The 26457-nt window shown below is 45.7% G+C and overlaps 1 protein-coding gene across 1 annotated transcript in view; it reads right to left on the bottom strand.

Annotated features, from left to right (window-relative positions):
• The window catches only part of LOC110082618 (uncharacterized), a 113959-nt gene that overhangs the window by 72789 nt on the left and 14713 nt on the right, over positions 1–26457 (bottom strand). Inside the window, exons 15-24 of the mRNA XM_073002465.2 lie at positions 26175–26216; positions 23355–23393; positions 22127–22162; positions 19668–19808; positions 19196–19345; positions 17490–17747; positions 15785–15901; positions 14350–14469; positions 1753–1833; positions 1603–1665 (exon numbers count right to left, since the gene is read on the bottom strand). Coding sequence (XP_072858566.2) covers positions 1603–1665; positions 1753–1833; positions 14350–14469; positions 15785–15901; positions 17490–17747; positions 19196–19345; positions 19668–19808; positions 22127–22162; positions 23355–23393; positions 26175–26216 — 1047 coding nt within the window. The remainder of the gene's footprint in view (positions 1–1602; positions 1666–1752; positions 1834–14349; positions 14470–15784; positions 15902–17489; positions 17748–19195; positions 19346–19667; positions 19809–22126; positions 22163–23354; positions 23394–26174; positions 26217–26457) is intronic.

Genomic DNA, 26457 nt, shown 5'->3' with positions numbered 1-26457 from the left:
GCCGCCTGTGGCCCACCCTTGAAATAAACAAAAGGAGCCTGAGTAATAAGGTCACGCCTACACACCCAAGACGCTTCCTTCCTTTCTGTTCCATGTCATTTTTTTTTTTTTGCTCCCGCCTTATTGTTCCAATGCAGATGCAATGTAGAGGGGCTTCCTGCCTGGCGCGTTTCCTTCTTTGAAACACGAGGAGAAGCGGCATGTGTCTGAGAGCTTCAAACATTACTTATTACCATCTACCGAGGGTCAGACCTCATGTCATTTCTCCACTGCAAACATTATCCCTCCAGGCAGGACCATATTTCAGAGTCACTTGCTGGAGACATCAGACAGACACGGGGAGCTTACCTGTTTTGTATGGGATCTGTTTGATCCTTTTTAGCATATGGATATATTAATATTGTCTTTTAATGATGGAAGCTGCCGAAGGAAGGAAGGAAGGAAGGAAGGAAGGAAGGAAGGAAGGAAGGAAGGAAGGAAGGAAGGAAGGAAGGAAGGAAGGACCTAATGATGGGTGGAAGGAAGGAAGGAAGGAAGGAAGGAAGGAAGGAAGGAAGGAAGGAAGGAAGGAAGGAAGGAAGGAAGGAAGGAAGGAAGGAAGGAAGGAAGGAAGGAAGGAAGGAAGGAAGGAAGGAAGGAAGGAAGGACCTAATGATGGGTGGAAGGAAGGAAGGAAGGAAGGAAGGAAGGAAGGAAGGAAGGAAGGAAGGAAGGAAGGAAGGAAGGAAGGAAGGAAGGAAGGACCTAATGATGGGTGGAAGGAAGGAAGGAAGGAAGGAAGGAAGGAAGGAAGGAAGGAAGGAAGGAAGGAAGGAAGGAAGGAAGGAAGGAAGGAAGGAAGGAAGGAAGGAAGGAAGGAAGGAAGGAAGGAAGGAAGGAAGGAAGGAAGGAAGGAAGGACCTAATGATGGGTGGAAGGAAGGAAGGAAGGAAGGAAGGAAGGAAGGAAGGAAGGAAGGAAGGAAGGAAGGAAGGAAGGAAGGAAGGAAGGAAGGAAGGAAGGAAGGAAGGAAGGAAAGAAAGAAAGAAAGAAAGAAAGAAAGAAAGAAAGAAGTCTGCCACAGGTTAAGAAGCCTATGTAGGCATGTACTGTTAAACCCTGATTTGGTTGCAAATGCCTATGTAGATTTTTTTAGCCTGCCACAATTTGCCACTGAGATGTACAGTCATGACCAAAAATATTGGCACCCTTGCAGTTCTGTCTGGAAATGCGACCCTTCTCTCAGAAAACTGTTGCCGTTCCAAATCCTTTGGTACTCACAATTTCATTTCTTCGGTTTGCGTTGGAACAACACAAAAAACCAGAGAAGTCAAATCTGATACAATCCCACACAGAAACCCAAAAATGCACTGGCCAAAATTACTGGCACCCTGCCTAAATTGTAAGAAATCATTGCTTTTAAGGCCTGTGATGCTCCTTTAATTTGTAAAGGTAACTTTTCCAAGAACAGCTCTGGCTTCACTGGCTGGGAGCATCTCCCCAGGATTTCTCTTCAGGCCTTACCTAGAAGTACCACCTGGGATGTTCAGCATCTGAAGAAGGTGCCCTTCACCCAAAACCACGTCCCTTCCCGACTCTCTCTGCATGTCGCCTGGTACTCACCCCATTGTTCGGATGGTGTCCCACGAGGGGTTCCCGCAGTCCCAGAGCCCCCGGGCCACGAACCTGCAACAACCGCATTACAGATACATTAATTCCTGCATCATCCTCAAGACCTGGTGGACTGGGAGGCAGGGGAGTGGAGTTTTTTACCGTGAGGGTCTGCTCCTCTACCGTCCTTCGGACCCTGAGGTTGACTTTTGGTTCGGGAACATCGGTGGCCCCAGCGTTTTCCTGTGTGAAGCAAGACAGCTTTGGTGAAGAAAGGCCTGGGTTAGCATTTCTGGAGGAAGATTAGTTTGGAAGCTGCCACATTGTCAAGAGCCTGGCATCGTAGCTTCAAACCATTGGCCCAAATCCAACCATTTGTTCATAAGCAGAAGGGCTGAGATGAGAACAGCAAACAGCTGCTGCCAGAGAGTTTGGAAAACTTACACCTTCCTACTGTAACACCCCAGAATACTTAACTGGCCGGGTTTCTTCGGAGCCCTGTGGTTTTCAAAAGTCTACTACAACTACTAATCATCATAACAATGAAGCAACACCTCCAAAGGTGGCATTTTTTGGGGGGTGGGGGGTGGGAATCAAAGACTTTGCCCTGGACAGCTTGCAAGCTATGATCCAACACAAGAAAGACAGCAGAGGAAGGAGAGGGAAATCAACACTGCAGAAGGTGCAAAGGCCAAACACTTAGGCATTTAGTACAGCTGGGTGGCCATCTTCAATCCAACACCTTCCAGGTGCTTTGGACTGCGAGCGATCATGTGGTTTCCAACATACGGTGACCCTATGTATTAGCAACCTCCAGAAGGTCCTACCTATCTTGTTCATCTTGTTCAGGCTCTTCCAAATTCAAGCCCATGGCTTCCTTTATTGTGGCAATACCTCTCGTTTGTGGTCTTCCTCTTTTCCTGCTGCCGTCCCTCTTTCCCTGGGGACCTTTTGTTTGGCAGAAGCGATGGAGCTTGACAAGTAAAGGTGTGGATGGTGGAGGAGCAAACAGAAGCGGAAAGAGTTCCTTTTTGGAATACGACGGCCAGAAGATTTCAGCCAATTCTCACCAAGAGGGACAGGAATGCACAAGCCAAATAGCAGAAGCAGAAAGATTTCAGGAGGGAGGTCACACGGCTGGAATAGCAGGACAAAAGGGATGGATGATTTCAAGGACGGAGGAGAACATCTGGCCTTCAAGAGGTTAGATGATGACTTGTCCCATCGTCCCCTACCATGGGCCAGGTGGGCTGGGCCTGAAGCTAGCTGAGGTCTAGCCACATCTGGAGAGCCGCCTGGTTTCCCAGCCTTGATTTTCACCTGGATATGCCACAGGTGTGGCCCTGGGGCCACCACAACAGAACAGAGCAAAGATGACTGTGGAAGATGGCCAGGAAAGGACGGGGTGAGGCCAGGAAGCAAGGCCAGGCCCTTCCGTTTGACAAAATAATCGTTAACTTTTCAAAGGGAAGCCCCACACCACAAAATGGGGATCTTGTTTGTGAAGAAATGAAGGCTGAGTTCCTAAGCAGTTTCTCAGCCCCCGGGATCTGTTCCGGCTGCCCAGTTTTACACGCCAGGGAAGGAGTAAAAGTTTCATTAGGAAAAAAGCCAAATACTGTATCTCATTGACTTGACCTAAGAGAGTTTAATTTGGCAGGAGGTTTTGCAGAGAGGGCAGCCCTCTCCTTTCAGAGGCAGTGGCCCCCCTCGTTCCCAAATGTTTATGCCAAATAAAACTTGTATTTTAATTAGCACATCATTCCATTTTTAAAAAAATATGCATAACTTTTTACGTTCTTGGTTTTATTCTTTTTAATATTGTGAGCCGCCTTGGGTCCCTTTTTTTGTGAAGAAAGGTGGCCTATAAAGAAACAAACCAATAAACAAATAAATAAATGAACAAACGAACGAACGAATGAACGAACGGAATGAATGAATGAATGGATATATAAACAAATGAACAAATAAATAAATGAATAAACAAATGAACGAACGAACGAATGAATGAATAATTAAACAAACAAAGCAATGAATGGATGAATGAATAAACAAATGAATAAATAAATGAATGAATGAATTAACAAACAAACGAATGAATGAATAAACAAACAAACAAATACTGCAGCAGTTGAATATGGCTACCCCTCTGAAAACTCCTAGGTGTAGTGATATGATAAACAAGGGTCACAGCTGTGTGTGGCTTTTCTTGGACGAAATGTCCAGAACCACAAGTTCTTTGAAACCTTCAGCTTCCCAAAATTCGTCTCGCTTTCTTGTGTGTGTGTGTGTTCAGCAATGTGACAGGAAACAGGAGCAGCAAGGGGAAGCCGTTTGCGTGGGTTTAACAAAATGCCTGGCGGTTTCCTCTCTTGTGTTCCCTCTGTGACACGCAATTTCCACAAGCCGCATGCATCACCAGCCACGGGGCTCGGTGTTCAGACGGGCGGATTTGTGGCTAAATGTGGGACACGAGGCAGAAAACATGAAAGGTGTTAAGCAAAAGAACAGGGAGGGTGAGGAGGAAGAAGAGGACACTCTGCTGCCTCCTACAGAGTGAAACTGAAGTTTCAAAAGAAAACCAGGTAGCACCTTGAAGACTAACTGCTATATTTTAATGCCAGTCCACTTCGTCAGGCCTATGGGGGAAAAGAATCTTTGGATTTTGCCCGACAGGTCTGCAGAGACTCACAGGGCCACCTCTTCTAAAAATGAAGTTACAAAGCGCATCGTTTGCGCATCATCGGTGAAGGCACAATTGTGAAAAGGGCAGTTTGGAAAAATACTCCGTTGAGGATGACAGCAGTTCCATTCCATCAGCAAACAAAGGAAGTGAACTCTTTGCTTTTCTTGAACTTCCCAATGGCTCCTCCACCCCCGCTTTTAGATCAACCAGGAAAAACGTTTCCCTTCCATGTGACTAAAGGCAGACTGGGGAGAGCCGTTGGGGAAACAACAAGGATAACAGCAGAGACCAAAATATGGACTTCCTTCTCCACCATGATCTCCCATTTTTTTTTTTTTTGTTTAGTGATTAAGTCGTGTCCGACTCTTTGTGACCCCCTGGACCAGAGCACACCAGGCCCTCCTGTCTTCCACTGCCTCCCAGAGTCTGGTCAAATTCATGTTGGTCGCTTCAATGATGCTGTCCAACCATCCGTCCTCTGTCGTCCCCTTCTCCTCTTGCATTCACACTTTCCCAACATTAAGGTCTTTTCCAGGGAGTCTTCTCTTCTCATGAGATGGCCAAAGTATTGTAGCCTCAGCTTCAGGATCTGTCCTTCCAGTGAGCACTCAGGGTTGATTTCCTTCAGAATGGATAGCTTTGTTCTCCTTGCAGTCCAGGGGACTCTCAAGAGCCTCCTCCAGCACCACAATTCAAAATAATCAATTCTTTGGTGGTCAGCCTTCTTTATGGTCCAGCTCTCACTTCCATACATTGTTACTGGAAAAACCATAGCTTTGACTATGTGGACCTTTGTTCGCAATGTGATGTCTCTGCTTTTTAAGATGTTGTCTAGGTTTGTCATTACTTTCCTGCCAAGAAGAGGCATCTTTTAATTTCGTGACTGCTGTCACCATCTGCAGTGATCATGGAGCCCAAGAAAGTAAAATCTGTCACTGCCTCTCCCATTCAATATTACAACTCAAGGAATGGCTTTAGGGTCAGGATTAGGGAATGTCGGTCCTTCCAGATGCTTGGGGAGACATCTCCCATCGGTTCACCATAGCTGAAGAGAAGAGAGGGTGGGTGTTTGATTCCAGCCCATGGAGGGGGGGTCAACATTTAGGCAAGGAAGGATGGAGGGATGGCCCTCAGTGCTGGGGGTGGGGTGAGGATGAAAGATGATCAATCTCATGCATTGTTTGAATCATACATTCTTCTAGCTCTGCTTCCTTGGTTGTTGTTACCTGTCATCAAGTCATCTCCAATTTAGGGCTACTTGGGATAAAGCTATCTCCCAAAAATCCCGTCCTCAACAGCCCTGCTCAGCTCTTACAAACTCAACCCTGTGGTTTCCTTTATAGGATGAGTCTGCCCATCCTATATTGAATCTTCCTCTTTTCCTGCTGCCTTTCACCTTTCCCAGCATGATGGTCTCTTCCAGATAACCCTTCCTTCTCATGCTGCGCTCAAAGGAGGACAGCCTCCGCTGTCAACATTTTTGCCTCTAGAGATCGTTCAGGCCTGATTTTGGTCTAGGACCCACTTGCTTGTCTTTCTGGCCGTCCAGGGTTACCCGGAAAGCTCTCCTCCAGCACGACAGTTCAAAGGGACCAATGTTTTTGACTCCTCTGCTTCCTACAATCTTTCAAAACAAACTTCCCGATCTGTTAAAAAGGGACTTCAACATGCAGAGCATCCGCTCCCCATGTTCAGGTTCCGTCTCCTTCTTTTGCAAACAGGGGGGAGGGTGGGGGATAAGCACGTGGCAAAGATGCTAATTGAGAAAAAGTGGTCCACCAGCCATGATTGCCCAGCCTATTTTTGTAACCTTTGATTATTGTTCTTATTATGGGCAAAAGCATTGCCCCACGGTTTAATTATAAGTGTCCATCAATTAAAGCACACCACCCGGCTGTAATTCCTTACGCCTGGCATTGGCCACCAGTGGCTGTTGAAGTTTATTGAAACGGCTTCAAAATGAGAGCCAAAGAAGAGATGGAGGAGAAGGGAGGGGTTCACGCACCCGGCGCTCAGTTCTGATCTGCCATTCCCACCCTGAAGGCAAGGGAAGATTTATAACTGTTGATGGTTGGCAAGGGGAAGATCTGAAACGGATATTAAATTTTGCCAGGGACTTCCAAAATTGTTCTCCCTGACCGTCAGAGCAGAACGGCCCTTCTACGGGAAACTTTACAGAGCATGGGGTAGACCTTGAAACCAGTGGTGGGATTCAAATAAATTAACAACAGGTTCTATGCCCGAATGGCAAATAAATAAATAAATAAATAAATAAATAAATAAATAAATAAATAAATAAATAAATAAATAAATAAATAAATAAATAAATAAATAAATAAATAAATAAATAAATGCCCAGGACAGTGGGATCTGATGAGAGTTTCTTCTACGGTGGTCTCCCTACTGCCTATCATCACAACTACTTCTCACATGATTAAGATATCTGGATAAGTGCATCTGTTTGGGCATGCCGCTGCTGTTAACCTCACCATGGGCATGTGCCAAACACACACACACAAACACACACCTCACAGTGGGTGCTTATGACCAGGTTTGACAGAGAACTGACATCTCTCCTTCCCTTTACCTCCTATTTCACCCTATAGCTCACCAGTAAAAATTGCTTCCATCCCCTTTCCTGCTCCTGAAATGACTGATAGCCCTGCTTGTTGTTACCTGGAGGCTGCCTTTGCACACCTGTTGAGGAGTTCTTCTCCCCCCCCGCTTCCTTCTGGCTTGGAAGGTATGGTCTCTTTTCAATCTGTTGCCACTCCACCTCAACCCCACCACCTCAATCGGTCCAGAACACTGCCAAAGAGCCCGAAAAACCCACAACAGCCAATATCAACAAATGCTTGATTAATATGCTCTCATGTATGTCTTTTCTGGAGAATGCTGCCTTCTCATGATGGTCCCTCCCCCTCGGAGTCCCTCCGGCCCCCACCCACCCCCCATGTTGACCTGTGGTCAAGATGCGTCTGAATGTCTGGAGAGAAGAGTTTCAATTCCCCTTATCTATTGATATGTTTATGTGTTTTCCTTTCTTGGCCCTGGATATATGGCCTTCAAGAATAGTAAGTCTTACTAGTGTTAAAATACTGATAGCTGTCTTCCTCCTTCTAACAGAGTGGGCTATCTCTGTGTGCCATTTGTCTCCCGAAATTGTCAGTTTTGGGGCAGGAGGAAGAGTTCTTTGTTACTCTAAATGAGGCTTGGAGGTTTCATCTCTTTGTGGTGTGAGTGACTTTTCTATTGCATACCTTGCTTGCGTGGATCAGTGAGACTGTCACTGATTCATGCATTGGATATTCTCTGGGATTTAAAAAAAAACTGTTTCTAGGCAGAGCAACAGTCTTATGTGGTACCTTTAACTTGAAAAAAATCATAGTAAAACGAGGATGGTTGTTTGTTTGATTGAAGCGGTCTCACCCCAAAACTTTTTCCCTCTGTGTCCTGCCCTCATGCCTTGTCAATCACACACCCCCTCTGCCTCGAGGCCATGGGCTTTCCTCCAGTGACATCAAGGGCTCATCCTCCCCCCTTTTCCCCCAGTGACACCTCTGCTCTTTCCAGGGCTTTATCTCTCTTACCCATATCCCACCTCAGACGGCTCAGTGTGGAGTGGGAAGGGAGGCAGTTAATTGTGCCCCCTCCCCCTCGCTCATCGCTGGTCACCTGGCCCCTCCTCCTTCATTCATCTCAGGCCAACAAACGGTTCTAAGAACCAATAGTACATTTAGGAAGCGGTTCTATAGAATAGGTGAGAACCTGCTGAATCCCACCTCTGCTTGAAACTCTGCAAAGGACAAAGCTTGGGGAGGGGGAAATATGTCTTGGACTACAGCTCCCAGAATCCTGGATCCTGTACAACCGCTTCCCTTGATGCTGAGATTACAGGAAAGATTCGGGCCTGGGCAGCCACACTATGCAAACGAAGCCTGTGTTTATTTTCTCAGTGACCAATCAGAAAACACGACTCACCAGCATGCGAGAGGAGGAGCTGAGTCACAGGACATAGGCTTTACTAACAGGATGCCGTTTACCTCTTCAGGAGGTATGCTTGCAATGACGTGCTACCTACGTTGTCTTGGGTGGGATATTTATATGTTATTTTTTAACCTCAGCACCCAGACATCTGCGGGAATTGCCTCAGTTAGAACTCCGGGAGCTTTAGTGTGTGCACGCGCGCACATACACAAAAGCCCTTTCAGGTATTTGATATAATTTACAGCTGGTACGTAAATGAGAATAGGTAAAGGTAATTTTTGTCCAGTCATGTCAGACCCTAGGGGGTGATGCTCATCCCCGTTTCCAAGCCATAGAGCCATCGTTTGTCCAAAGACAATCTTTCGTGGTCATGTGGCCAGCGTGACTAGACATGGAACGCTGTTACCTTCCCACCGAGGTGGTCCCTATTTATCTACTTGCATTTGCATGCTTTCGAACTGCTAAGTTGGCGGGAGCTGAGACAAGCGACGAGCGCTCACTCCATCGCATGGATTCAATCTTAGAGCTGAAGATCTACGGACCTTACAGCACAGAGGCTTTTGCAGTTTAACCCACAGCGCCATCACGTCCCTATAAATGAGAATAAAATCCCTCAATTTCTGAGTTCCAAGGCATAAGGATTGGCAGGTAAAAGGTAAAAGTTCCCCTTGACAATTTGTCCAGTCGTGTCTGACTCTACGTCACAGTGCTCATCCCCATCTCCAAGCCATAGAGCCAGCGAACTGTTTATACGGAGACAGTTTCCGTGGCCACATGGCCAGTGCGACTTAGACACGGAACGCCATGACCTTACCACCAAGGTGGTACCTATTTATTTACTCACATTTTGCATGCTTTCAAACTGCTAGGTTGGCGGGAGCTGGGACAAGCAATGGGAGCTCCCTCTGTCGCGTGGATTCGATCTTACGACTGCAGATCTTCTGACCTTGCAGCACAGATGTTTCTGTGGTTTTAACCCGCAGCGCCACCACGTCTCTGTATAAGGATTGGCTAAGGAGGGCTAAACTCTGTGGCATGGCAAAACATTCAGAATATTGTAGTTTCGAGGCACCCTGTATAGAGCATAATGAGTAGGGGAGAGTAAGTTAAAGATAAAGGTTCCCCTTGACATTTTTAGTCCAGTCGTGTCCGACTCTAGCGGGCGGTGCTCATCCCACTTTTCAAGCCATAGAACCAGCGCTTGTCCGAAGACAGTTTCCGTTGTCACGTGGCCAGCATGACTAGGGAACGCTGTTTTACCTTCCCACCGAGATGGTACCTATTTAGCTACTCGCATTTACATGCTTTCGAACTGCTAGGTTGATGAGGAGCTGGGACAAAGCGACGGGAGCTCACTCCGTTGCGTGGATTCGATCTTATGACTGCTGGTCTCCTGACCTTGCAGCCCAGAGGCTTCAACGGTTTAGCCCACAGCACCACCACGTCCCCTGCAGGGGAGAGTACAGTACCCCTAATGCTTAGCAGTGCCACAAAGCTCAGCTGGTCCCTCTGTTATGAAACTCAGAAATGGAGACATTTTATCCTCATTTACGCACCAGCAATAGGTTAAATCAAACGCCCGAGGGGACTTTTTTTTTTTTTAACAGGGATAGCTAAAGTCCCCAGAATTCTAGCTGGTGCAATTTCAGTCAACATATGGATGTCATTTGAAAAAGAGAAAAATTCCATCCCTGGTATTGTTTAGCTTGAACCTGAGATGGCCTTCAGCTACTGCCGAGAAGGGTTCCCATTGCTGGCTGCTCAGAATCAGAACTGTGGACAGCTCCGAGGAGACAGCCCTCACTCACAAGAACATGTCCAGTTTGGGAAACGCCTTGACAAGGATTTGCCATCCAGTCAAATCTAATGTATGGTGATCCTTTCCAGGATTTTTTTTAGACCGAATAACAGGAAAAACTTCTTAACTGTTAGAGCAGTACGACAACGGAAGTCATCAACTTGGGAGGTGGTGAGCGCCCCAACGCTGGAGAGGCCTTCGAGAGAAACTTGGAGAACCATCTGTCCGATCCGCTTTGATTTGGATTCCTGTCTTGAGCAGGGAGGCTGGACTCAATGGCCTTTTACGCTGATGGCTGGGCCTTGCATCGTAACTCAATCGTGCTACGCGATTTTAACAATGACAAGGAAGAAATTGAAATAGAGATTTTGTATATACCTCAGTTCAATCATGGAGCCTTGAGCCAAGAAATCAGAAGAACACCAAGACTTGGAAGGGTAGCGATAAAGGAATTTTCTAAAAGATCATCAAGTGTATGGATGTGTCCCTGCAGATTGACCAAACTCACCCATTGTATTTCGGATCACCATGTAGGGGTGTGAAAGCTGGACCGTTAAGAAAGCTGGTAGGGGAAAAAATATTTATTTGACATGTGGGGCTGGAGCAAAGCTTTGAGGATACCCTGGACTACCAGAAAGTCAGACAAATGGGTCCTGGAGCAAATCAAGCCAGAACTATCTCTGGAGGCCAAAATGCTGAAGCTGGCACATCATGAGAAGGCAGGATTCTCCAGAAAAAGACGATAGTGCTGGGAAAAGAGGAAGACCAAGTATGAGATGGATTTACCCATCAAAGAAACCACAACTTTTGAGTTTACAAGAGCTGAGCAGGACTGTTGAGGACAGGGGATTTTGGAGATGGATCATTCATAGGGTCGCCATAAGTTGGAGTTGACTTGATGGTACATAACAACATCAGTAACAACATCAGTTACTTGCAGCCAGCCAAATCCTTACTGGCTCTCTGGATCCCCTCCTACTCTGCTCACATTGGTAAACTGGCCATTTTTGGGGTGGTGCTGAGAAGCATCAAAGATCACCCTGGCTGGTCCTTCCTGGGAGCAGCTGACCCAGAGGGATGTGATGTAAAACTGCTAAGTTTTTACACCCACCGTCCTCCATTCGAGTCTCGCATCCAGGGAAAGAGCTCAGAGGTGGGTGGATTCTGACTCATGACCGGAGCCTTTGAAAATGATCAAGAGACAGAATATCTCAAATAATGGAGTCAAAATATATTCCCCCGTCTTTCGCTATGCTTTACATAAAAGTATCAAGCAGGCCTTAGGTCCATTACAGAAGAAATCTGCTCCCTTGAAGTCTACTACAGGTGTGATCATCCAGGACCGAGCACAGCAGATGGAACGCTGGGTGCAGCACTACTCCGAGCTATATTCCAGAAAGAATGTAGTAACCGAAGAAGCATTAAATAACATTGAGTGCCTGCCTGTCTTGGAAGAGCTGGACAGCGAACCAACCCTAGCAGAAATAAATGCGGCCTTGGATTCCCTCACCTCTGGCAAGGCACCTGGAAGGGACAACATCCCTGTTGAAGTGCTGAAATGCGGTAAGGAGATCATCATCACCGAACTGTATGAAATCTTTTGTCTCTGCTGGAGGGAAGGTGGAGTACCACAGGACATGAAGGATGCAAACATTGTCACGTTGTACAAGAACAAAGGTGACAGGGGTGACTGCAATAACTACCGTGGTATCTCTCTTCTTAGCGTTGTAGGGAAGCTGCTTGCCCGTGTTGTGCTGAAGAGGCTCCAGGTGCTTGCAGACAGAGTCTATCCGGAATCACAGTGTGGATTTCGAGCAAATAGATCCACCACTGACATGGTATTCTCCCTCCGACAGTTGCAGGAGAAATGCAGGGAACAACAACAGCCACTCTTAGTGGCCTTCATAGACCTTACAAAAGCATTTGACTTGGTTAGCAGGGATGGCCTTTTCAAAATACTTCCCAAGATTGGATGTCCACCTCGTCTCCTTAACATCATCAGGTCCTTCCACGATGGAATGAAAGGCACTGTAGTTTTTGACGGCTCAACATCAGATCCCTTTGACATCCGAAGCGGAGTGAAACAGGGCTGTGTCCTCGCACCAACACTTTTTGGGATCTTTTTTGCTGTCATGCTGAAGCATGCCTTTGGAACTGCAACAGAAGGTGTCTATCTCCGGACTAGATCAGATGGAAAGCTCTTTAATCTCTCTAGATTGAGAGCAAAGACCAAAGTCCAGCTGAAATGCATGAGGGACTTCCTCTTTGCAGACGATGCAGCCATTGTTGCCCACTCTGCTGAAGACCTCCAACAACTCATGAACCGTTTCAGCAAGGCCTGCCAAGACTTTGGACTAACAATCAGCCTGAAGAAAACACAAGTCATGGGCCAGGGTGTGGACTCACCTCCCTCTATTACCATCTCCACACAAGAATTGGAGGTTGTTCATGACTTTGTGTACCTTGGCTCAACCATCTCTGACACCCTCTCTCTAGATGTTGAGCTGGATAAACGCATTGGGAAAGCAGCCACCATGTTCTCTAGACTCACAAAGAGAGTATGGCTCAATAAGAAACTGACAACACATACCAAGATCCAGGTCTATAGAGCCTGTGTCCTGAGCACACTCCTGTACTGCAGCGAGTCCTGGACCCTTTGTGCCCGGCAGGAGAGGAAGCTGAACACCTTCCATATGCGTTGCCTACGACGGATTTTTGGTATCACCTGGCAGGACAGAGTTCCAAATAGAGTAGTCCTAGAACGAGCTGGAATTTTCAGCATGCATACATTACTGAAACAGCGACGTCTACGCTGGCTTGGGCACGTTGTGAGAATGGCTGATGGTCGGATTCCAAAGGATCTCCTATATGGAGAATTAGTGCAGGGAAATCGCCCCAGAGGGAGACCACAGCTGCGATACAAGGATATCTGCAAGCGGGATCTGAAGGCCTTAGGAATAGACCTCAACAGATGGGAAACTCTGACATCTGATCGTTCAGCCTGGAGGCAGGCAGTGCATCACGGCCTCTCCCAATTTGAAGAGACCCTTGTCCAGCAGGCTGAGGCAAAGAGGAAGTCACAAAGGAAGCAAAACCAGGGAGCTGGACAGGGGACAGATTGGATTTGTCTCCAGTGTGGAAGGGATTGTCACTCTCGAATTGGCCTCCTCAGCCACACTAGACGCTGTTCCAAGTCCTCCATACAGAGCACGATACCATAGTCTTTCGAGACTGAAGGATGCCTACACACACATAAAAGTGGTCAAAGATTTGCAAAAGATATTATTTCCCTGGCAACTGTCAGAATGCATGTAAAAACATGGGGATTGCTGTCTTGATTTTCTTTTTTTTTTTCAGAAAGAGCTCACAAGAATGTAAAATCTCTTGGGAATTTTGTACTGAATAAATTTGGTATGGATTCTAACCGTCAGCTGCAAAGTGCAAACAGTCAAAAAAAAAACATCACCCTTGACACAGCGAAACCACCACAGAAGAGCCAGGGCCTCACCCCAAGAATGGAGAGCCGGGCCTCTGGCTGGATCACATCTGCCATCACCGACCATACAGACTGGGAATGATGGGAGTTGTAGTCCCTGCCCATACATCTGGAGGGGGGAGGTCAGTCAAACTAAAGTGGGGTGAAAGGACCCAGCTGCATCCACCAGCTTTGCCTCGGGTGGGTGCAGGAACAGGGCCATCCGCAGAAAATCAACCCCGGGAAATCTCACCTAAGCAAAGAATAATTTTATCTCAGTCATTTTCAACCTGCCTGAACTCTTGCACCATAACTAGTATGGTGAAATAGCTATGCGCACGTGCACATTGCTACCAGTTGTTAGCGGCCCGTGTCTTCAACTTTCAGAATGCCCCAATGAGCACAGCAACGAATTGTCTTAGATAGATAGATAGATAGATAGATAGATAGATAGATAGATAGATAGATAGATAGATAGATAGATAGATAGATAGATAGATAGATAGATAGATAGATAGATAGATAGATAGATAGATAGATAGATAGATAGATAAGTTGTTGCCATGTGTGTTCACATTATGCCTTGTGTTGACACCTCACTGGATCTTGGTTCCCTCTTCTGAACATCTGATGAATCATAAATCAAACCACCTTCTGCAGATGCCCAGTTGAAAACAGGCACCTTTGGGATCCCCAGCTGACGATTCGAGAGGGAACATGTGCAGACCCTCTTCCCTTTACCCCACACCCTTCCACTGAAACCCTAACCTGAAAAGGTGGGGATTCCAAGGCTCTCCCCTTCCTTTCCCTTACTTGGCTGTCTTGCTTCTCCTTCTTGCGCTCGCCACGTCTTTTCTTCAGAGGCCCCGGCAGCTCTTTGGACGCCTGCTCTGAAGAATGAGCTTCCACCTCCAGGTCGGGACTCGGAGGCATCTAGAGAAACAGAAGAAGCAAGGACCCGACAACAGAGCAGCAGCTCCGAGCCACCCCATCTTACAAGAGGCAAAGAGGAACACCGGAGCGCAACCACGGATCGGGCCCATGCACCTTCCGCTCCATCCAGTGAGAGGTGGAAGGAGAGCGTCCATCTTGTGACGCCAGTTCCGCAATGTGGCTTTTGAGGTGCGGCGACCAGAACTGTACACAATACCCCAGGTGCGGCCTTACCACCGTTTTGTACATCTTAAAACTTTGGAGTTGGAAAAGTTGGCCTCTTTCAGCCTCAATGAACTCAAAGTCAAGTTGCTAAATTCAGGAGTGGGAGCAGATGGTCTCAAAGAAGGGCTGCTTGAACGGATCTCTAAGCTGTAATCTCGGTTTAACAGACAACTACAGTAGCGCCACAGTATTCGTGGGGGGATCGGTTCCAAGTGTTCTCCCCGCCCCGCCCCCCCCACATAGATGCTGAAACACGTGGAAGTATCCGACACTATATATTGGATTGTCTCTGGCCCCCTCTCATGGCCAGTTCTGGTAAATACATCCTGGAAATCCATATAAAAACCTATTTCTGGGTTTTTTTTATTTAGTATTTCCAGACAATGGGTAAGTGAATCAGCAGATACTTTCCCCATGGATAGGGGGGGTCCGACTGTATATGATGTTTGATAGCCCCATGCGAAATTGGCCCATTGGACGGCAAGTTGACACAGATGTCAACCCCATTGAACCCGCAGGTCTACTCTAGTTGGGACAAAGAATCAGACCAATACTGTCATTTCCATTTTAGACAGAGAAACATTATATGCAAAACATCACATGCTGTTGAAGATCATTTAAAATTTCCTGCCCTGTGTTTCCCAGGTTCAGGTGACTGTGTTAAAAGGCTCACAGAATCATACTTAAAGAAGAAATGGGGAATCCTGTGAACTTCTGGATAGCTCAGAGATTTAGACTAGCCAAAGACTGGGAGTTTGATTCCCTCCCCCCCCCCCCGGGGCCTCCTTGACAGGGGCTGGACGTGATGATCCTGAGGGTCGTCCCTTCCAGACCAGCAGTTCTAAGATGATGATGATTAAGTGAAGATTTCAAGGGGAGGGGGGAATTTGAGTGGGGAACATGAAGCAAGGCTTAGCAGGATGGGGTGAACGCCTTCTAAGCTCAAAACTGGATTGCTGATCTATTTCCCATGAACGATCCAGCAAGGGGAGGAAAGGCACTTGAAGAAGAAGACTTTTTTTGACAGAAAAGGGAAGGCTGACAGACAAGGGAACAGACAATTTAATTAAACTCTGGAGGTAGTGCTTACGTTGAATACACCTTCATCTGCCTTCTGCTTTTCCAAGATCTCAGTCATCTGGTGGGATGTATTCTCTACAGAGTAGAATCTGGACTCCAGATCCAGGCGGGTGGAGCCATGTTCCAGCTACAGAAACAAAATAATCCCATTTTTGGAGGTCACAGTATCCATTCAAGGGAATACGAGCCAACCATGTGGTGCTGCAGCAGGTACACCGAATGCTGTTTCAGGCTGTATAAATGGGCACATCCTTTCAAAGATTCAGATGGCCATAACAGCACTTTGTGATGGCAAGGCCTTTTTTACAAGCTGCCCCCCTCTCCATTTTTAGCTAAGAAGGCCCTTGACAAGTGGAAAAGGATTTATAAAAGAAAAGCTTCAATCGTGATGAAGAAACTGCAGGACGCATAATAATGGGCTCAGGTTACTGGAAGCCAGATTTTGGCTGAATATCAGGAAAAATATCAACTGTTAGAGCAGTAGGACGACGGAACCAAGATTTCAATAAGTAGAGAGCGTCCAGCGCTGGAGGCACTCGGGAGAAAATTGGAGGACCCTCTATTGGATCTGCTTTAACTTAGATTTATTCTATGTTTCTATGAGGAGTCTCCTGCTTATCCTGACATCCCTTCTGTGTTTGGGAATTTGGGGGACTATTGATTTAAGAAACCACAGATTCTACAAGTCTGGCGCTTCAATTTCATTGGTTCCAATGGACATGCTGCCTTTTGAGTCTCCTAGTGAGAAGGTTCAGCTGATGTCCAGTCATGACGAACCACCGCCCTTAAGGGTCCGAGGAAATTCCTCAAGAGGTCCCTGCTTTCTTGCAAGTTTTGCCAAAATTCCAAGCGGGAATTTGTGATTCTCATTTGAAAAGCAAGGAGAAAAAGGCAGCAGATTTTATGGATGATATTGTTCATCAGACCACACCTTTCCCTCCCCTTGTCTATCATTCCAAAAGTTCTTTTGCGTTATTAACCAAGACATGAATTCAACAAACATGAGCTATTTTATTCCCTAACTCTTTTAACCTAGAATGGCTGGATTTGCCGTTGCCCACGTTTTTGTACATGTAGGACATATTTCCTGCTGACTGGTCAATTACCGCAATAATTGCTGTCTGCGGATACGTGATTGGTTATTCAGGGGCTCTGAAAGCACAGAGCAAGAGGCCTTCAGGGAGAAATTAGTTTATTAGCCCATCAAGCACAATATTTTTTTCTTGTGACTGGCAAAGGTTTAAACCACATGCTGCTTTCTGATCCTTTTTAAAAAATTGTCAAAGACCGAACATGGAACCTTTTACATGCAAAGAACATGATCTGGGACCAGCTAAGAGTCACACAGTTAGTCAGCCCTGAAGCTAATTAGTCAGTTTAGCTCTGTTCATGTAACCAGTCGTTGTTTTTCTACAATATGTTGTTTTTGATTGATTCAGACCTATAAGTAAATGCAAACCTTTTTATTTATTCCTCTTACTAGGATCTATTGAGACAGTAAGTGCCAGTTGAGGAGAATGAACCAACAAGGGCTGGTTTACTGTGGGGGAGGATTGAAGCTAGTTCTGCTTTGTTGGTCCCTGAAATTTTATCTGCTGTGTAGTTAGAGGTTTTTTTAATCCACTAAATTTCTACACTCTGCCAAGAGAACATCTGGGAAGCTAAAGTTTGGAACTACTGGTTCAGAACCACACTATTGCTTGTATTGCTCGCACCTCTCCCTCCAGCTCCTTCCTTAAAGATGATTCTTCCAAAGACCAAAGACCTTCTTCCAAAGTGGTGTTTTCAGCTATTTCCCCCTCCTCGAAGGAGTTATGGTTCCTGTTCCATCGAGGCTGTGTTGTGTTCTTTGCTCCAGGGCTGTCTGTCACTCTTGTAGCTTTCGGCTCACCTGGGCTTATGCGATCAACTGTTACCTCCGAGGCCATAGAACTGCTATTGGCAGTTGTCATAAACGTCTCTCCCGGAACGGCCTAAGGAAAGAGGAAGACACAAGAGAACCAAAGGCTTAAGAGCCATATCTCTGGAGGAGATGTTACGATCAAGACCGCGCCGTTGCATGTTGACCTGGAATTGTTGACCTGGAATTGTCCCGGGTCAGCACTGCTGCTGGAACCGGACGGAATAAAAAGCTGGTGTGCGAATGTCAACGTGCTTTTGAAGGTGGAAGCTGCTCACCCACAGTGTAGGGTCTGGAAGGGGATCACCTCATGGGCGCCCACACCAGCATCCATCAGACACAGTGACCCTTTCACCCCAAAATGTCAAAAGCTGCAGGAAGAAAGGAGGTGGGCTCATCTTATAAAAGTAGAAAATGTTCAGAAAGTACATGCATACACACACTGAAGAGAGGGAGAGGGAGAGTTTTAGCTCAATACAAACCTACAGAATACCATATTTTTCCATGTATAAGATGATACTTTTGTCTAAAATCTTTAGATTTAAAAATGAGGGTCATTTTATACACGGAGGTAAGGAGGGGGAATGGATCAAAGCGCTTTGATTCCTGCTTTCCCCCTCCACTTGCTACGCCCCGCTTAGATTTCTTAATTTTGTGTTAGAAAAGGGGGGGTGTCTTATACATGGGTGCATCTTATACACGAGGAAATATGGTAATTTCACCTGAAGGACTATATTTCCCCATATGAGCCTTTTTGGCATATAAGATCCTCAGAGGAGGCCCTCCTCTTGGGGACACTAGAGGCAGGGCCTTCTCAGTGGTGACTCCCAGATTATGGGATGTTCTCCTTCAGGAGGTCAGGCTCCCCCCTCTTTTATCCTGTCGACAGCTGAAGACCCATCTCTTCCGGTAGGCTTTTAACCATCCTGATTGAGTCCCTGAATCCCATTTTTAAAGTTAAGATAGTTTCTGATGTTCACCTGCTTTTAATTATTCAGTTGTATTTTAATTAGCATATAGTTTAATTATTTTTCTAATATATCTGTGAAGATCCTCAGTCATCTGGGTGAGGTTATCTGGAAGCTGAGTCATGGTAACTGGGCTTCTTTCTTACAGTAATAAGATAAACATTATTTTTCGAATGTTTATGTTTTTTATTACGTTTTAAATTCTTTTTTATTCTTTTAATAATGTGTGCCGCCTTGGGTCCCCTTATCAGGAGAAAGGTGGCCTATAAATAAAAATCACAATTAAAATAAATAAATAAATAAATAAAATTCTTATTTTTAAAATTTTTTATTTATTTATGTATTGAATTTATATCCCACCCATCTAGTCAATAGACGACTCTGGGTGGTGTACAACATATAAAATAAAACAATTTAAAATCTAACAATGATGTAAGACATCATAATCAAACTGATTCAAGATGAAAAAGGTGAAAAGAGTAAGTCAAGTACTGTAGTGGTTAGAGGGAAGAAAAATAAAATTAAAGAAATGAAATAAAGCAAATAATAATACCTTCGTCATAGTGGAAGGTGGGAAAGTAGAAGAAGACAAAAGAAATTCCGCAGCTTCTGGTCCTGAGTATGCCAGCTCTCGGTTCGGGTCTTTGGTAACGTCTGTGGTGCGACCCAGATGCTCATCTGGAACCTCATGCTTCAGTGAACCCTGCACATTGAAAAAGCCAGAGGTCATAACAGTTGGAGGGGGGAATGGTAGAGACCAGCACATACAGGTTAGGGGAAATGTCCAGAAAATGTGTTGGAATATGTATGCTGAGTTTCTTTCAAAGACTGGAATCTACCAGTACCACTTATGCCATATAAGACTGGCATAAGTTGCACTTAAGTTGTACTTATTTGGGATGCAGGTTCAAAAAGACCCTTAAGTGAATTACAATTGCAAAATGGATGGGAATTGGTGCTTTGTCTTGTTCCCTTAAGCGCCACCTCCCTACCACAGCACCTCTGCATTCGCCTTGACTACTCACCTCATGATCCACGGCTTGTTTGAACCCTTGCTTCTTTTTGGCGGCCTTCCCCTTCCCCTTTCTGGGGCCAGCAATTTGTTGGGTGACCAGTTCCACCCCATCCTGGATGAGAAGGTCAGTCAGTTCTTTCAAGAGAGCCAGCTGTAAGTTGACAGCAACGGGTTAAACACCATGGGATGTAGAGAAGATTAATGAATCACAGGATGATGGAGTTGGAAGGGACCTCTAAAGCCATCGAGTCCAACCCCCTGCTCCATGCAGGAATCCAAATCAAAGCCGTTCTGACAGAGGGTGGCCCAATTTTCTCTTGAAGGCCTCCAGCATTGGAGTGCTCACCCCTCTCCCAAAGTAATGGGTTCCATTGTCGTACTGCTCTAACAGTTAGGCAGTTTTTCTGATATTCCGCTGAAATCTGGCTTCTTGTTGCTTGAGCCCATTCTTACATGTCCTGCACTCTGGGATGATCGAGAACAGATCCTGCCCCTCCTCTGTTTGACAGCCTTTCAAATATTTGAAAAGTGCTATTCTATCACCCCTCGTTTTTCCCCCCTCATTAAGCATGCTCAGTTCTTTCAGCCTTTCCTCCAAGGGCTTGGTATCCAGCCCCCTGACCCTCCTTGTCACCATCCTCTGAACTTGTTCCAATTTGTCAGCATCCTTCTTGAAGTGTGGAGTCCAGAACTGGCCATAGGACTCAAGATGAGACCTAACTGGTTCTAAATAGTGGGGAACTAGTTCCTCACAGGATTTGGAGACTGTACTTTTGTGATTTAATGAGCTTGAAACAATATAGTCTCACCCCACTAATGCTATTGAGAAGTATACACTCTTTGGTTGTTTAACATGCTTATAGCCTCAGTACTGTACTCCATGTGTCTGAAGAGATGGACTGTAATCAGTGAAGTTCACACTGAAATAAATCTGCTCGTTTTACAGGTCTCCCAGAACTGTAGCCATTTTGTTTTGCCTTGTCTGTTATTGCACAGGCCAGCTGAAATCTAGAAGTAAGTCCAAACTAGAGTAAGCTCATTGAATCAGTGTGGTTTTTGTAAGTCAACTCCTCTGTACATTCTACTGAAGTCAATGGGCCTACTTCAGTTACAACTTAGTCCTGAAGGTTAGCCAATGAAACAGACATCAACACAACTACCTTTTAAAACAAGGTTGGTAATTAGACTTGAGGATGAACCCACAAACACCTTATAACCTCTTGCAAAATCATTTGGATTACTGAGGATGGCAAAGGAGACAGAAGAAGGAAGACGGATGACGACACGGGCGCTAGCCAATTATGACCCAACAGACCATCTCTTCTCTTTATACAGTCAGCTTTCTCCTGACATGCTGGAAGCTAACAGACCTTTTCTTCCACTGCTTGGACTTGTTCTCCTTCAGTGTTTTTTAACCCGTCTGCCTCTCCGGTGCCCCTGAATTTGAAATTCAGGATTGCAATATCTTTGAGGCACAACCTTTTATGCTGTTTTGTTTTTTGACCTGTAAAGTGGCAGGCACGTCTGTGGCACTCCAGCCAGGTTAGGCAAGGTGTAGCCCTCCAGGTGCAGCATCTCACCTCCCATCATCCCTCATAAGCATGGCCAACGGCAAAGAATTGTGGGAGCCGAAGCCTCCCCACCGGTTGACCTTCCCTGCCTTAAAGAGAAAGCGACTTGACTTGCAACCCTCTGCTTTGCTTTATCCCTTCTCTGAAGCAACTGCCACAGTCCAGGTCCCGCTTGGCTGCTACCAAAGGCTTTGGGTCAAATGCTGTTGTGGGCTGGAAAAAAAAACCAGTAACACCACCATGGTTCCACCCCTCTGTGGAAAAGGGATGGATCAAATGGAGAGAGAGGGAAGCTCTTTTCCCTCTCACGCAATCCCAGAACCAGGGCACCTCCCCTCCAATGGAGGGTTGGGAGAGGGAGGACAGACCGAAGAAAAGATTTCTTGACCCAGCGTGTGGTTAGTCTGTGGAACTCCTTGCCCCAGGATGTGGGGATGGCACCTGGCCTAGAGGCCTTTCAAAGGGAATTGGACAGGTTCCTGGAGGAAAAGTTCGTCACAAGTTACAAGCCATGATGGGGATGTATCATCTCCAGGCTTTGAAGGAAGGGACCTCCAAATGCCACATCCAAGAGAGGGGGATCAGGAGACGGGGATTTTGTTGTCCTGGGTACTCTCAGAGGTATCTGGTGAGGCCACGGTGAGATCCAGGAAGCTGGACTAGAGGAACCCTTGGCCTGATCCAGCAGGGCTCTTATGTTCTTAGGTGGGTGGACAAAATAAACCCACAGGTTCTTGGAAACAAGCTTTTATTATCCCCCTCCCTTCTAAATTGCAGATCCAGCCAAGCATACCTGTGTCCCCTGTCACAGGTGTGTTCCCTAAGCTTAAGATCAGTTCTAGAACTAGCTTTCTCCTGCTGCGTTCAGTTCGTAGCTATAGGCAGGAGGAGCACATACCTTGATCCCGTAAGCTTCCAAAACGCTTTCCAAACCCTACATGTGGGAGAAATCATAGTAACATTAACAAACAGTGCTGTACATTGGGTTCCACCCTAAAACAGGTGTCAATCACCAGAGGATAACCAGGACAGCTTGATCTCAGGAGGCTTTAATAAAAAGTGGCATTCCATCCTTGCAAATCAGAAGCAGAAAAGTAGTTATTGGGGAGAAAGGGGGATCAGGTGACATCAGAGAAAGGATGGCCATATCATCGGCCATAATGGGCAGATACTGTACACATGGATTTGGGACCCAATAATTCACTAAACATATGGGCCACCAATTTGCTTCTAGGTGGCCTTGATAGGTTTTTCAAAGTATGGGAGATGTTCAAAGAGCAGGTTTATCATTTGCCACTCCCCAGTGAGTTCCCATAGTCATGCGAGGATTCGAACCCAGTGCTCCTGAGTCTAACCCAATTCTCTTACCCACTGGCTGTCGACCGTGCATATCAGCATACCCTCTTATGAGAGTTTGCAGAGAACCTAGAGGACAATTAATTTTTTTTTCTCTGTTGAAACAGCTTACTGGGCTCTTTTGCTCAGTTTAGATGATGCCTTTATAAATGGAGGATGATTTTCATGAATGAACAGGAGGACAAGAAGCCAGAATACCAAATTTAAAGGTAAAAGAACACAGTTATTGCCCTAAATCCAACTGCTGATGGTAACAAGAACAGACCCACCCTATCATTTGTTGAATGTTAAGTCAACACTTATAATCATCCTCATCATCTTAGAACTACAGAGCTGGAAGGGACCCTATGGATTCATCCTCTGCCAAGGAGGCACAATGTGGAATCAAATTCCCAATCTCTGGCCCTACAGCCACAGACCTAAACTATTTAGATCCTATTGATTCAGCAAGTCTACTCTTGTTGAGACTAGCAATGGGATTTAGGCCATATGGTGTCATTGGCAAGTACCTGGAGCCTGTGTTGGTCTTCACACACAAAGCCAAGAAGTCAAAATGATACAGGTCTGCTCATCCACTCATCTATAGACGTGCACACATCCTGCCTTTTCAAAAACCACCCCCAGAGATTCCATCTATGAATGGAAAGGAGCTCCCCCTTTGGAACTTGCTTCCAAATCCTACGGAATGACCGCACGTTGCTCCATGGCCTGCCTACTCCATTGAATGTCTATTCCTCATCCTATGGATCAATGTTTGTGTCTTGATTTACCTTGATATCCATCCCTTTGCCAGGAGGTCCAGGTTCTCCCTTTGAAGAAGAAGAAGAAAAAGAAGAAGAACTGACATGTCAATGCATCCATAAATTCCGGGGCAAGCGTTGAAAGAGAACACCAGGTCACTCAAGTCAAATGTTGGCTCCTTTTCATTCAGAGCCGCGTTTCCCAACCTTGGGTCACCCGGATGTTCTTGGACTACAACTCCTAGAAATCCTGGCCAGCACAGCTCATGGTGAAGGCTTTTGGGAATTTTAGTCAAAGAACTTCTGGATGACCCCAGGCTGGGAAACATTGATTTCGGAGGAAAGCCACAAAGGATCAAGTCAGATCGCACGGCTAATAAGACATTGGACACTAAGAACAGTTTTGAAGAGATACATCTTGGACGGATCAGGTTTGGGAAGGAAGAGCGAATTTTCCTCTGCCATGATCAGCTATGACACACAACCCGTTAATTTGCAAGACACCGTAGGTACGAACTCTTGAGTGATGGCAACCAGATGTCGTTCAGCACATAAGGAACCCCTGCTTCTGGCAACATGCGATTTGCAATCTTCCAGTCTGCATCTAAGTGTGGACATGGAAGAATGTGTGGTGTGAATAAGTTGGATATGGACAGGGTGATTTTTGCTCTTAAATGACTCAAGAGATGCTAACGGAGTCTGTATCTCCCTGAATAAGAAGGAGCTGCAACTATCGTAAAAATGAGATGTAGAATCTAAATATTAATGATAAATTAACTTGTGGGTTAAAAGTTAGGAAAAGATTGTTAAGAGAACATACTTTGTTTCCCCAAAAATAAGACCTAACCTGAAAATAAGCCCTACTGGGATTTTTTAGGGTGCTCGTAATATAACCCCTACCCCAAAAATAAGCCCCAGTTCAGTGAAACCCCACCCTTCACTATTGTGCAGCAATCAGAAGATGATGACATGACTGTATTTGAATCAACGTTGATTGTTGTACATGAAAAAAATAAAACATCCCCTGAAAATAAGCCCTAATGCATTTTTGGAGCAAAAATTAATATAAGACCCTGTCTTATTTTCAGGGAAACTGTAGTTTTAATGGGATCTGGAACCCTTATATAGAACACGTATTTACAAAACATAACCGTTATACCCCAACGCAAGAATCATTATATTTTTGGAAAGCGATGGGGGATGTGATATAAATTAATATGAAATATATCAATTAGAGTATATAAATTTATATTCCCGATGGGGGTAGGTTACACTGTATATTTGAGTTATGATTGTATTTGTCCCTTATGTTTTTGTTATTTTTTTTTAAAAAAGAGACCATCTTAAAGGTGAGACACACAGCTGGACCTACTAAAACCATCACAACACTTCAACCCATCCCGATTGTGTCTTATTTTGGAATCCCAGTAGGGTCAGACGGGATTCTGATAGGATACTAGCAGGAAACATTGGGGATTTCCAGATAGGGCTAGGAAAGAATTCAGCCTGGAGATCTGATGCTGCCAACCAGAGTCAACAATATAGAGCTCAAGTTAAGGTCATTTCCTTTGGTTCTATTAGCGGCCGTGTCTTGGTGTGTTCAATCTATAAAGTAACGTCTGTTGTGTTCTTGATGATGGGCATCTTGAGCAGAGCCTCCCTCATCAGATACGGAGTTGGGATCCATCGCAGATCGGACTAGGGGTAGGGTCTCTCTCCAGACACTGAACTTTCCCAGCTATCCCGACTCTTGTGGCAACCACAACATCGCCGGGAGGGAATGACAAAAGATTGTTGCTTGTTGGACTCTTTGAGGACTGGTCCCAAAAGGAAGAAGAGAGGTTCCATGCCTGGTGAACTTCATTTCACAGAAATCCATTGTCTGTCTCTACAGATTCCGGTGGAATGAAGGACACCCAAGCCATGGGCTTATATTCTCGGTGGGCTGGAGGTCTCCTCCCCATCCCACCCCCCGTGAAGCATTTCTGAAAGTTCACCAAGATTCTGGGTCCTTGGCCTTAACGAGATAGATGTCTTGAAGGTTCCCAACAGAGGATGGAATTTCGTCTCTAGATCTTCATATAATTAATGGCACCGATTAGGCATCCTTCAGTCTTGAGAGACTAGGGTAACGTGCTCTGTATGGAGGACTTGGAACAGCGTCTAGTGTGGCTGAGAAGGCCAATTCGAGAGTGACAATTCCTTCTACACTGAAGACAAATACAATCTGTCCCCTGTCCAGCTCCCTGATTTGGCTGCTTTCAGGATGGCCTCTTTGCCTCGGCCTGCTGGACAAGGGTCTCTTCAAATTGGGAGAGGCCATGATGCACCACATGCCTCCAGGCTGAATGCTCACAGGTCAGGGTTTCCCATCTGTTGAGGTCCATTCCTAAGGCCTTCAGATCCCGCTTGCAGATCTCCTTGTATCGCAGCTGTGGTCCCCCTCTGGGGCGATTACCCTGCACTCATTCTCCATACAAGAGATTTTTTGGAATTCAACCGTCAGCCATTCTCATGCCATGCCCAAGCCAATGTAGACGTCGCTGTTTCAGTAATGTATTCATGCTGAAAATTCCAGCTCGTTCAGGGACTACTCAATTTGGAACTTTGTCCTGCCAGGTGATACCAAAAATTCATCGGAGACAACGCATGTGGAACATATTCAGCTTCCTCTCCTGCCGTGCACAATGGCACCAAACAGTTATGAAAAAGATACTAGGATCTTTTGGGTTCCGTGTCTAAGTCATCACTAGGTGGAGATGGCCAACTGAGACCATGCCCACCTGGGATACACAATCCCCGCCCCCAAATGAATTATCATTGATTGGCTCACAAGAGATGAAACGGTACCTTCTCTCCTTTGACTGTGATGTAGTTTTCCGAAGGAGGTGCCTACAGTGGTCAGAGGAAAACGCAATGAGGAAGAAGAGAAAACATGTTCTAGGGCGGGAAAGGAAAAGCACCACTGGTTCAAAGGCCACATCAGGCCACTCTTGAACCTCTGAAGATCTCTTTCCCCCCTACTTTTACCCTTGCCCATACCAAAATATATTTTCTTTTTAAAAGGCATTTTTAACTGAAAAAAAAGAGAGCCCCCTCTCACAAACTTTAGCACCCCAACATTTTTAGAAAA

Source organism: Pogona vitticeps, chromosome 5 (assembly GCF_051106095.1).
Source record: "Pogona vitticeps strain Pit_001003342236 chromosome 5, PviZW2.1, whole genome shotgun sequence".
In the NCBI taxonomy this organism is placed as follows: Eukaryota; Metazoa; Chordata; class Lepidosauria; order Squamata; family Agamidae; genus Pogona; species Pogona vitticeps.
Note: the sequence above shows the minus strand (reverse complement) of the source record. Positions and strands in the feature narration are given on the sequence as shown.